General features: G+C 43.4%; 1 protein-coding gene across 6 annotated transcripts in view; it reads right to left on the bottom strand.

Moving 5' to 3' along the window:
• Positions 1 to 13,391, bottom strand: part of LOC139911243 (transcription factor COE3) — a 67,963-nt gene that overhangs the window by 24,565 nt on the left and 30,007 nt on the right. For 4 of the 6 annotated variants that reach the window (XM_071898738.2, XM_071898743.2, XM_071898740.2 and 1 more), the window contains exons 7-8: positions 2,806 to 2,887; positions 610 to 727 (exon numbers count right to left, since the gene is read on the bottom strand). In XM_071898738.2, the coding sequence (XP_071754839.1) occupies positions 610 to 727; positions 2,806 to 2,887 (200 nt within the window). Of the gene's footprint in view, positions 1 to 585; positions 728 to 2,805; positions 2,888 to 13,391 lie in introns of all 6 variants that reach the window. The other 2 variants (XM_071898736.2, XM_071898741.2) reach the window with 1 other exon arrangement.

The raw sequence follows: 13,391 nt of genomic DNA, 5'->3' as shown, positions 1-13,391 counted from the left end.
TCATATGGAATCAGTTGGAAGAAAAACAGTAAGTTCTGTTTTTCTCATACAGCCCCCCTCCACACACACACACACACACACACACACACACTCACACACCCTCACCCCACCCTTCCCTCCTCCTCTCTTTCTCCCTTTCTCCTTCCTCCCCCCTGTTTCAGCTCTCTCACAGCTAAATCTGCAGAACCCAATGACAGGAAATTGACCTCACAGCCAAATTCTTAAGCAATTTGATCATGTTTCACAAAAGTATTTTACGACAAATGTAGGTGCAATTAGCATTGGAAGATTGGAAATAGTATAGCATTTTTTATTTTGTTTAAGGAGGAGTATTATCATCATAATTCGTGATATTAAAATGATAAATACACTGAGTAATGCATACTATTTCCAGTCAAAATACAACAAGGCGTGAGGGAGGCAAAAAGCAACTTAAAAAGTATAATGAAAGTGATGGAGGAACAAAGAATACTAAAAAAAACTACGACCAACTAGGTCTATGGACTGTAGAGTGAGAGGATGTTTGAAGGAAAATGGGAGGAGAAAAAGGAGCGTAGCAAATTATAGATGTAAAAATGTGCCTACCATTCTCCAGATAAGGAGGCGTACCTTCTGAAGGGTCGAGTCTGCGAGCCCTTCGCCCATGCTTGGAATTGTTGTGTACGAACATGTTGTCAGAGACAGCCAAGACATGGCCGTCCACATTGACAGTCGTCGATACGACAACCTGCAACAAGATTGAAGTTGGAACATGTTATTTAGTAAGATTAAAACAAAGAAATTATTTTACAGTCACTCAGTGAATAAATGTTATGAGGGTGGATATGGGATGCATGTTTTAGAAATTCTATCCAGGTACATGCTCGTGTGCTATTGATTACTATTGTCAAACCTTTTGAAGTGGTTATTCTCTTTGGACATATCGCATTACAGTTACCCTGCCTCTCAGCTATTGTGTTTTTGCTTTTGGTGTCTTGCATTTGTGTACAGCTAATTGACTTTTCAATCACTCAAATACCATTTCCGTTTACCCACTCTACCAACTGTCATCATAACCGAAGCCCAGAATTATTGATCAGCTTGTCCATCTATTTGAGGGTGGAAGGCCTCCCTTTTAAAATATTACTGAAGTCATTAGCAACTGAACCGTACTCCATCCCATCACTCAACAAACATTTTACTAGGATCAGATTCCAAGCCACACTCCATATTTCATAATGCTTATTTTTGTTGTTGTTTTTTGGCTACCACATCTCCAAACAGTGGGCCGCATGTGAATGGCCAAAGTGTTTCTGAGCCGGAAACAGAGAGCCCCTCTCAGGTTTGCTTCGCCGGTAAGTGACCTCGGAGTAGCAGTGGAATTTAGGGGGGCGCTTTTTTGGTTGGTTTGGGGAGGGTGGGGGTGTAGAGGGAGGAGGGGAGAGAAGGGGAAGTGAAAGAGCTCCATTCTTGTGAGCAGGTTCAGAGCTGGGCCAAGCTGAGGATGATGGATTGGGCCCTCTCTGGCCTCCAGCTGGTTTTGGGGGGTAATAAGTGGAGTGGAAGGCATGCAGAATACACAACCTTGGCCAGAGAAACACCTATAGTGGAGCATCTGGGAAATCTATTTGGGAAAAAATGGAATACTAACTGTTGGATCGAAGACAAGAGATGATCGCCAAAGATCCCCCTTCATGCCAGAGCTAACAATAATGCAAAATCTGGTCTAGGTTTGCTGCCTTTTTGATTCAATGTAAACATTTCAATTTCACAAATTCAGAGAAGCCGCAACGTGGTGGGAGTCATTTTCTTGTATTCCTTTTGGCACAAAGAAGTGAGGGGTGAAAGCCCTCAGTGGCTGTCATGCATCAGTCCAGATTCACCCTGAGGGAAGATTGGAGGAGGCAGGGGAGGTCTGCTGGTGGTGACATCAGGAGGGGACACCCTGTCTTGTCTGTTTCATGTCCGGGCTTCCTCCTGGAGGATGCTGGGTCTTGTGTCTATCACAGAACACGGCTGGCAGTGACGGACGCCCTCCCGCAGTTTGCCAGATAGAACAAACCTCACTAAACTCTCACTCTCTCACCTTGACCTACTGGACTGCTTCTGGTGAAAATGTCTGGGTGGGATGGATGGATGGATAAATGGATCAACAGGGGGATCATTAATTCCAAGGCTTAACAACTTGACATATTAGGAGAGAGAGGGTTAAGGAACCACAAAAATGTGCTTACTGGTCATGTCATTTTGTCAGGGCGCACTTCTAAGATGGTTTTCTTTGGCTATACAGAGAATTGTGTGTGTGTGTGTGTGTGTGTGTGTAAGAGAGAGAGAGGGATAGAGAGAGACAGAGAGAGACATTGTGCATGCATGTTTCAGTCCGCATGTGTGTATGTGTGTATGTGTGTGTGCGCGCGTATGAGTAGGCATGTGTTTCCGCTGCCAGACAGACCCTGAGTTAACACTGTTGTTACATGTGGTTGGATCCTCCTCCCCTCTGTGCCGAGGCTCAGAAAGCTGTCAGGAACACAATTGATAGCACCTCTTAAATCCTATATCCTTATTTGTGTCAGATGGTATTCCCTAATAAATATTCTGTACATGTGTTCCGCAGAGCAGAGGACACAAAATCTCTCGCTCTCTCTTTCACTCCGTCTTGGCCTTCTTTAATGCCAATAATAGAATTGTATTCATATGTGTGTGAGTGTGCGGTTGCGCGTACGGTACGGCTGCGCGTTGTGTGTGTGTGTGAGAGAGAGAGAGAGAAAGAGAGAGAGGGAGAAAGAAAGAGAAAGAGAGAGAGTGTGTCTGATAGATTTCAGTTACCTGGAATCTGCGCATGTCTCGTGGATTTCCTGCATTCTTCAGACAGTTCTGATTGCACTTGAGGAAGAACTTTAGGAAGAATCTGAAACAGAGCACAAAACAAAACCAAAAGTCATTAACTTTACCCTTTAAGCAAAATCACTGAACGTTAAAACTCGCAGAGCATTTGAATTATTCTTAAACACTGACACACACACACGCATCAGTTCCATTCATCCGTCAGAAACAAACTTCCAACTCCACATCTCACATCATCGAACCACGGGACACTCTTCCACTATTTCCGTATCGGAGGCGACGGTATATTTATTATTCCCACCGAATCTACTGTATAGCATCAATCTCTTTGTCATCCCATCCGCTCACCTGAGTTCATGGGTCTTTCCCAACACCCATCTGCCACTAACATACAGGAAGTCACTTGATATTCCACCCACCTCTTTAATCCCAGGACACCCCCTGTGCAATTAAAGTTCTCCTGTTCAATAGGGAGGCAAATGAGGCCCACCTGTGACCAGGTCTTGTTTGAAGAGCATCAGGGATAAAGGACCTAACAAGGTGAGAGCGCGCCACAAAACTTATAGTCCTGTCAGGCAATTAGGCGGACACTCCTGGGACCACCGTATGCCACACACACACACAGACAGACCTGCACGCATACGCACACACACACACCCATGCACACACTAGTGGGTGGGTGAGGCAATTATGCCACAAATTACAACCTGGCTAATCGTCTCTGAACAAATGTCACGTCTGAGTGAGATCTGGGGTTGGTTAGTTTGCGAGCCGCCTCTCTCTCTCTCTCTCTCTCTGTCTCTTTCTCTGTCTCTCTCTCTCTCTTTCTCTCGCTCAGATCTCAGGGAATTTATTGATAATGCCTCGTATCGAGAGCTGTATTTCAAACGTAGCCTTGGTTTGTTTGGGTAGATACAATAAAATAGTAAGAGAAGAAGATTAACGACAACAGCAACAAGAAAAATTGTGCCAGAGGTAGCCTATTGTCTAAAATCTGACACAACCATGCAGAACAAACAATGAAATTGACTCATCTTTTTTGCAAATTCTCCCCACAGAATCATGACTGATGGTTCCTTAGCTTTCTCCAATTCATTATAAATACAGAGGAGTTTATTTTTCATCACCCTCACGCTAGGATTACTATATGTGCAATACTGTGGTTTCCATTGTAATACTAACTTGGCTCACAGTATCACAGCCACTCATTGGATTACCATAGATTGCACCATAGATTGCATGGCCATTTTATTCAGCTAAATACAGTGGCTTGTGTGGCCTGTGAGGACGCTTTCACAACACTTAAGACTTCTCGTTCGCTCAGTGGGATCCTGGCCAGGCCATAAATCAGAGTCTGAAATGACCCCCCTAACCCTGGCCACATTAACACATGCACTGGTCATTTAGAAGCGTTCTTCGATAGACTCCAATACCTTGTGCTCCGCTGAGGGCCCAGGAGAGAGAGGAGAGGTGAGAAAATATTTTCACTCCACATCCAAGGAGCTTTGGCTCGGACATCAATAAAAGACGTTTTAACCCATGCCAGAATGCTGATTGCCTGTCGGTGTGTGGTGAGGCCATAAAAAACCTGACTTGTCATTAGTGCATTTCGCTTGATTGTGTTCAGTGTGTTTTCGGGTTGCATCTGTTGGCTGATCATCAAAATGACCATTATGTACTCTAATTCCCTGACCCTGTTTTTATTTCCCCAAAGAGTCATAATGTAGAGCAGCAGACATCTGCGGAAAGCAGACCTGAAATACGACTTTTATTTGTCTGTCGCCTCTCATACAGATTGGGTAAAGCCAGTGTGTGTTTGAGTGTGAGTGCGTGTGAGTGTGTGTGTGTGTGTGTGTGAGCGCGTGTCTGCGCACGCATCGACATGTGCATGTGTGCATGTGAGTATGTGTGTGTACATGCATCACCCATTGCTAGACAATTTATGTCAGAGAAAGAGATAGAATACATTTCCTAGGCAATGCATTGACTTCATAAAAGAAACACATTACTTTCAGAGTTAGTCTCCTCTCTTTTCTGGGATACTTTAATGCTTTTACATACTGTTTCTACTACAGTGAAACCAAAAGTTAAGAAACAACAAACAGAAGAAATTGAGTGCCCACGCTATCATAAACTAGCTCCTTTATGTTTACTGTTATGAAGGCAATTAAGCACAATTTCCCCGCTAAAAAGATAAGCTTAATTTTCATAGTCCACAGCAGTGGCAGTGCTATAGCATCCATTACATTTGAGTTGGTTAAGATTCTCCATGAGCACGGTGCAAATTGGTCCTTGGTGAAAAGGAGAGCAATTAAGACAAGGCCCCTCTCTCTCTCTTTTACTTCTTAAATATCTACAGAAGTTTGTGCTGGTGTTTTGGCACGCACGGAGACAAAAGGAGGTTGTTTAATTGTTTTTTAATGGGATATCAAGTCGTCGCTGCCATTAGATGTTGGCAATGGAGGGCAAAGGGGGATAGAGAGAAAGAATGAACTGCAATTAGGTTTGATTAAAGCTATCCTTCTCAATAATCAGCTGTTCTGACAGGACAGGGGGACCCTGGTGGCCGCTGAGATGGAGGAAGGTGTTGAGTGATATTAAGGCCAATGAAGGGGATATTAACATGGCTAATTAAAGCTCTTCCAAAGCCGGGAGAGGAGGCTCTCAGTGGACCGCACTGGATGAAATAATCGGCCAAGGCAGCTATCAGTTGGAGGAGAGAGAGCGGGAAGGGGTGGGGTGCAGTCCATCTGAGGGATGGGGGGACGGAGGGAGGGATGGTGGGATAGAGGGAGGCGTGGAGGAAAACTATGAAGTGTGAAGAAAGACAAAGAGGAAGAAAGAGACAGGCATATAGAGATAGACTTACAGGGCAGCCATGGAAGCTCATTTTGACACCAACCCTCTCTCTCTCTACATGTCTGAAGACTGCCAGTATAACTAAGACCTGACATCAGCTTTTATCTCTGACAGCTAGTCGTACAGGTCCACAAATCAACGTTAAAACAATCCTGCTCATGCCTAGGTCTAAGGCAATTAATACGATTCTCCTGTAGTACCTCCATGCTCGCCCACTGCCGAAGCTACTAATCATGCCATAATGATTTCTCTCCCTCTGGTCAAAGGGGAAATAGATTGTCTCTTTAGTAATGCAGCAGGCTCTGCGCCTTCCACTCCCTGGCTTCACAGACCCGGTAATTGAGGAGAAAAAGGCCGACTTTGGCACTTTGACTGATTTGAGGGCTGCTAGACCCTCTTATCTTTACTCTGATCATTTTAGGCTGACACTCAAAGGAAGACCCATCGCCCTAATTCTAGCTCACCCTCTCCCATCATCAAACGGAAGGGGGAATAGAAAAAAAAGAAAAAGAAAAAAACAAACAGGCGAGGTGAGGAAAGCCTTCCCTCATTTAAGTGGCCAACTTAATTGCTGGGTTGATGTCACTCATGCATAAATGTCCAGCCCTTTGATTTGAGTGAAGAGGGCAAATAAGGATAATGTTGTATTATTAAGGAGGCTCCACTGTCACATCAGCGGAGGCTATGTGTAACTGTCTATTTGAACAATTTCATTCATTGTTTTATCCATTTATTACCTCTTGTTCTATTTTTATTTTACATTGAATTGTATGAGCAAAATATGCAAAAATTTTAAGTTATTTGAAATTATTTGTATTCTCTAATTTCTCAAATTACACACTTTAAAGATTTTTTTTTTTTCCTTCAGTGGTACACCTTGTTCTAATTGCACAATGAGCAGCCCCATATTTGTTTAGGACCGTTACACAATACACTGACAGATGGCCATAGTATCTGTAAGAGTCAGGTATTGACAACCCTAAGCTCCTGATTGGTGCCCCGGCACTAATGACTAGCATGCAGTGTCCACAGCCGGCAGCCATGACAGTGAGGTCATCCGTTGCAGGGCGGTGAGTATCGATCACCACCCAGCTCCAGCCCATCAGGCCCCAGCTGCCTCCCAGACTCAATGGGCCCCTGTTACAGGAGCCCTGTAAGAAACGGCTCCCAACACCAGACTACAATCTGCTGACACCAGATCTCTGCGCTGAGATAGTAGTACACGGGTCAATAGCGTATCGGATTTCCAAAACGCCGGGGTCTTAATGTCAAGCCTCCTGCCTTCCCTACCTACTGCTCCAGTTATTAGGCACTCCACTGAACTGCATTCAGATCCCTGTTGTGACAAGGCGGAGCAGGTAAAACGAGAAATAGAGACACTTATAGATCTTAATCTTCCTGAACACTTATTTATGCAACTGAGTGGGCTTGATATATCTGCCAGTTAAGTCCCTGGGAGGCCGAGCCGAGCTGCGCGGCCATTTCTGTCGTATTCTGGTTCGCCGCTGTCTGCTCTCGTCAAGCGGAGCTGTTTTTCTCGCCTTAGCTGAAGTAAACCACAGCACATTAACAATATTTGCTCTACCCCTGTACAAGCGCCGAGGGACCAGACCCACAGATCCTATCACTTCTTTATCAGGGAACAAGTGCCTCACTATCCAACCTTATTGGGTTTGGAAGATTAACCCTTTCCACTCATGGGCTCTACCCATCTCCTCCGAGAGCAGGGAGGCAGATGTCACAGTGATTATTATTGTTCAACATCACATATCGCGCCGACGCGTCTTGTAGAATTTATTGGGTATTTCCGAGGCTTTCTTTTATTTATTTTTTTTTATTTTTTTTTTTGCAGCTGCCGTAGTCAGTTGATTTTGTTTGTTTCATATTTCATATTTTTGTTGGTGGTGTGTGTGTATTGCGTGGGTGTCACAAATAATTAATGTGCTCCCGCTGCACCTTCAGATGTAGCTGTGTCCCTCCATTCATCCCTCTTTACCCTCTCCTCCACCACCACCCCCCACCCCCCCACCCCCCAACCCCCCTTTCTCTCTAATGGGCAGAGTGGCATTGACATTATTTCACTTGAGGATCCCCCACTCTGTCAATCCCTCTTCATTTACTCCATGGCTACAGAACTCATTATGGTACCTCTTCCTCCTTCTCTCTCTCTCTCTCCTCTCTCTCTCTTTCTCTCTCGCCCTCTCATTCTCTCACTCATTCTCTTCACCTCCTGTCTCGCTGCCCTCTCTCTCTCACCGGACACTGTTAGTTTCTTACTTAAGAGAATCGCTCGTCTTCACAAATGGTTTCACGTCAAACCTACTCCCGGCCAGCCCCCACTGACTCCCTTCAGGCTTCGGCACAGGTTTACTGTAACAGATTAGACGAAGACTCAGTGCTCCTGCTAACTATCCATCACTTGCTAACAGTGGACTAGGGCTGTGTGCTTTATGCAGCTTTTAGCTCCAGCCCGCCACATACTGCATGTTTAGCCCCAAGCTCTCTCCCTCTGCCTCTCCCATCCCCTCACATCAAGATACTGCTGAGGCTGTGTACTGTTGCACGCTGTTCTTTGTTTTACTCCGAATACGGCTTTTCTCCGCCACGGCTTTGAACACAATATAATAAGACACAAAACATAAATAATTCTGCGTTGTTTTGTCTTCTGTGGCCCTATTGTAAAAATGAATCAAACACTGGTTGCCGCTATAGAGCCAACATCATTTACATCCCAACTGGAATTCATAAATATTATCGCATCATCACCGGCGCCGTAAAAACTGTGTGATGATTATTGATAATGACTACGACAGTCTCAACGATGTCGGTCACGAGGTTGCTGACATTACAAAAATAATCACGTACATCAACAATACAGTCCTCCAGAATATTTACTCTGCTCACCAGCTGGACGGGAGAAAGGTATCTCCAGGTTATTTTTGCACAGGGGGAGAAATATGGTGCTTTGATTACTGGTTAGCATTGGAGCTTGGGGCCTTGAGGAAATACCAGTCAGCACCTCCCTGCACTGGTGAGATGGAAGATAAGCATATGTTGGGAGTAGCGGGCCTGGGTGAATAGTAGTATTTAGGGTGTTGGACGTGGGGTGCCTGGAAGGCCCCAGAGCCAGTCTACAATGAGAGCCATACAGCGGCGTTTCTCCCCTGCCCTCTGCTCTCCTGTGGCACCTTGGAGTGATCAGACCCAGGCAGACGCAGAGGAACGCAGCTGTACAGGGAAGGCCAGCAGGGGGGCTTTGACCATTTACTGACAGGCATGCTGGATCCAGCAGGACGGTGGGGGGTTGTTTGTGTGTGTGTGTGTGTGTGTGTGTATCCAGACGGTGTGCATACATGCGTGTGTGTGTGTGTGTGTACATATTTGCGCGTGTATGTGTTACGTAGGCCTGTGAGTCAGTGGTTTTGCTGTGTGTCCATGCATGCACAAATGTATGCGAGTGTACTTCTACATCATATTATTACTAATGTATAATACATACATCTAAAGTGGCTGTCAGGACTGGTCAGTCATCATAAAACATGAGGCAGCCACTCTGACACCGCTGCCACATTAACACTTTCTCAAAAAAAAAAAAAAAAAGAAAAAACACCTACTGTGGGCTGTCATGTAGGCAGGGGGGATAGAGACAGAAAGACACAGAGCGGGTCGGTGCTTAAAGCTAACAGGTAACCTTTCTGTGCACCTAGGACAAAGGCAGGGGGAAAAAGAAAATGTCAAATTAAGAGAGGCCAGGCAGAGAGACGTGGCTGCCATATTTGTGTGAAAGCCCAGTGCTGTTGGCAGCAGAGATGGCTGCTTTCTGATTCATCTGGGGCCGTATGGCAAAGCTTTGTCAGTCTGTGCGAGGTATAAATAATTCAGGGTGAGAGATGGCAATTACAGGGCCCTGCACAACCAAAATGAATATTTTATAAGGACTAAAACTGCCCTGGAATGAATCACACACATGGAGTCACACACACATACACACACACACACACACACACACAACCATAAGTGAATATGTGCACACGCACACACGTAAGCTCACATGCACACACAAATGTGCACAAACACACTCACACACAAAGGTAGCACATATGAACCCTTAGCACAGCTGTTGTACTGTTGACAATATCACTATTATATTGTATAAACCCTTGTATAATAGGTTCATAATTTGTAATATACTTGCACATTTGATTTATTATATTGCTTGGTTGAAGGTGTAAGAGCATATTTATTGTTTTCATTTTTTTGTTATTGTATTGTTTTGTTGTTTAAAAAAAAAGGTTTTACATTGTAAACAAATATGCATTTTTTAGTTTTTAGTTATCTACTCTTTATTAGCTTAAAAAATTAGCCTGTAAAAAATAAATTAGCAAAAAAAGTGATGTCAATATATAGTAAAGGCCTACACACAAAGCAGCCTCCTGAGACCCAGAGCCTTTACTTTTGACCCTGTAAATATGGTCTTTGTGTGAGAGCAGGGGGGAAAAAAAGCAAAATGCTAATGGGAAAAGATTAAACCCAAAAGCCGCCTGGAGCATTTACCTCTAAAGGGTTTTGTCTGTCAGGTTTCCTGCAAAACTCTGTCTTTATAATTCTGAGACAAAAAATAACATTGTTCCCCAGTCCTGAGGAGCGCAGCGGCTTGGTTGAATGGCCATTGTGTGGGCCTAGCTAATGATACCTTAGCCTTTGTGAGAGGGAGGCCAGGTAGGTCTGTGACATCAGCGCCACACAAGTGCTTCTCTGTCCGGATGTTTAGGGAAGGATTTCGTCCGTGGTGGGAAAAAGGTATAGAGAATAAACAGACCCTGTTTTTGTACCAGCGTTTCGAACCCCTCCGTCTAAGGTGGGGGTATTATAAGAATAGAATATTCCACTCAAAATAGCTCTTTATTTTAAATCATCAACATTACTTCTAATTATGTGGATTTAATGTACGTGCGCTGACTTGTTGTACATTTACTTAAGCCGTGAATGATGTAATTCCAGGAGTCTCTTTTTTCCTGTTTTTTTTTTTATTATTTTAGTGGGAGTGTGGGCGTATTATTTGTCAGTCCAAAGGGAAGATGGCAACCCTCTGAGGGAGGAGAGACCCCAAGCATGAAGACACAGATCGCGTGTGTTGGAAAAAGTGACAGCAAGGCAAATGCTAAGAGAAAGCTGCTTCCTTACCGAACCGCACACTGTTAGCGATATAGCTAGCTGTTGTGAAGGCAGCTGACAAACCCGTAGCGTGGCATGTCTCGCCCCGTTTGTGAGTTTTCAAAGAGTGTGATTTGCAAATAACATGAGTCTCTGGGCATAGACTGGGCATGTAAGTACGGTGAATAAAGCCCCCCTGCTCTGCTGAGGGAAACCCTTACTTGTCAGCTCAGTTCTTTGTCAGGAACCTGACAGATAAATAGACAGTGTTTTGCCGCTCACTCCTCCTGCCTTATGTACACAGAGGCGTGTGTCTGCTTCCACATACAGGTTGACTTGCTTTAGGGGAGGAATTTGTTGAAAGACACCCCACTGCTTCTCAGGGCAATGACTGAAAATATTGTGGGCCACTTCAGACAGCCTCAAACAACAAACAATGGGGGTTGATGTGTAACCAGATAAAACACAGATCGAGTAGCTGGGTATAAGCACCACTACAGGGCTTATTTTTCATGCAAATTACTACTAATGAGCTTCCTGAAATCTGACTAATTATATCAAAGTGATTTCTTTAATTAGTTTGTAATAATTCCTCGCATAAACATCATAGTAAACAGATTAAGCTATATAAAAATATCAATTTGTCACACTTTATACAAGATGCTGTGAGGTTGAAGCTAATGTCGCTTCTCCAAAATGCCAGCGCAAACATTTATTAAAGAATTAAATATGTACTTAGAGAATGTTTGGTAACATTAAGGAAGCATATCTTTTGCAAATTTGTCATGGCTTCTCCGTAAGGACCTCTGTGACTTATAGAGGAGAAGCCTCTATAAGTCAGAATAAGAAACAACCATGAAGTGAGAGGAATGACTTGCTTCCCCATATGTAAGTTTATTATACAGTATGATAATATAAAATACTCTTATCACTAGTATTAAAATATTGCATGAATACCCAACTAAAACACACAAAGACCTAGTGTTCAGCAGTAATCAGGCATCACAGAGTATACCACAGAATGACTGGAAATACTGTGTGTCAAGTCCAAATACCTATTTGAAAAATAACAGATGCCTTCAGAAAAGATAAGAAATTGCATTTATCTACCACTTTGCACCTCTTGCTAAGCCAACAACATTCCACAAACCCCTAAAGAGTAAAAATATCTAATATACTACCAGTCACAAGAGAACTCATCTGACTACCGATCTTTCTGATACCCTCAATCTGCACTGAGATGGATTAAACATTCAATTTGTTACTCGCCAGACCACCACCTAGGTTCACCACTTACCATACAAATGGAAAACACGCTAGTAATCTATTAGCCTGCTTGGCCTGACACTGTATTATGTTGTATTTGTATTATATTTACTTCAGGGAAATTACGATTCAAGTCATATTTATCTTCATGTGGAAATGTGTGTCTAAATGGAAATCACCTTTAGTGCGAGGGTGGATGCAGAGCAATACTAATGTGATCCATGAACCGTGCGATTTAGTCACCCTCTATGGATGCACTATGGGCTGATTCTACATATCAAACATGCTCTCCCCCTGTTAAAGCCCGTACCCAGAGCCCCCGATGCTGTTTGATAATTATTACGCTTACATTACAACACAAGACCTTGCCTGTGGAGCTGCAAGAGCCGCCCCTTCCCCATAAACACACACACATACGCACACACACATACCACACGCGCACACACACACACACACACACCCTTTGTCATATACAGTAGTAAACAGCTTCCCAGTAAGCTGTTTGCACTTCACTGCCCGCTCTAGGAAATAAAAACAAAGAGCAAATTGGGGGGTTTTGCGTCTCAGTGAATAAATAAGGTTGTTTTACTCACAGAATCCATTACCTTTTAAAACATGTGCCTAATGCGTTGAGCCTTTTCATTTTACAAACAAAGCCTAAATTAAGAATTAAATACATTCGTATTTAGATAACGGCATTAGCTTTATGACATCAATGTGAAAGAGTTGGACGCCATCCATATCATTCCCATGCTTCCATTGTCACGTTAAATTGCAATATTAATCCTGGCTGAAACCAAGGTACTGTAGCTTTTATGCAGTACACTTGAATTATGCTATTGAAGTAATTGATAGTGATTCAGTCGTTGAAGGTACTAATCCCATGATTCAGTTCATCTCTCTCAGTGCCATTTACCTCCAGATGTTTAGAGTTTGGGGTAATCAATAAAGAGGGAATAAAGATTGGCATTCACAATACTCCCCTTGACAAGCTCCAGCCGAATGTTTGTCAAGCAAATTAAACACACTTAGACTTTTCACCTGCTCCTACAACGACACCACATATGGCCGTGAAGTTAAAAATAAGAAACTGTGCATACATTACCATGCATAATGCACAACTCCCTCCATTTAATATGCAAATTTTGTAAAATATTACTGAATACCTTCTGTTCGGAATGAATAAATTTGAATTGCAATTAGAATAATCTTGTATAATTAATGAAAACTGTCAATTTTGGTTCCGAAGTAATTTGATTAGCATGTTGATAGGACACTTATCAAGTTCA

The sequence above is a fragment of the Centroberyx gerrardi genome, chromosome 15 (assembly GCF_048128805.1).
Source record: "Centroberyx gerrardi isolate f3 chromosome 15, fCenGer3.hap1.cur.20231027, whole genome shotgun sequence".
NCBI lineage: Eukaryota > Metazoa > Chordata > Actinopteri > Beryciformes > Berycidae > Centroberyx > Centroberyx gerrardi.
Note: the sequence above shows the minus strand (reverse complement) of the source record. Positions and strands in the feature narration are given on the sequence as shown.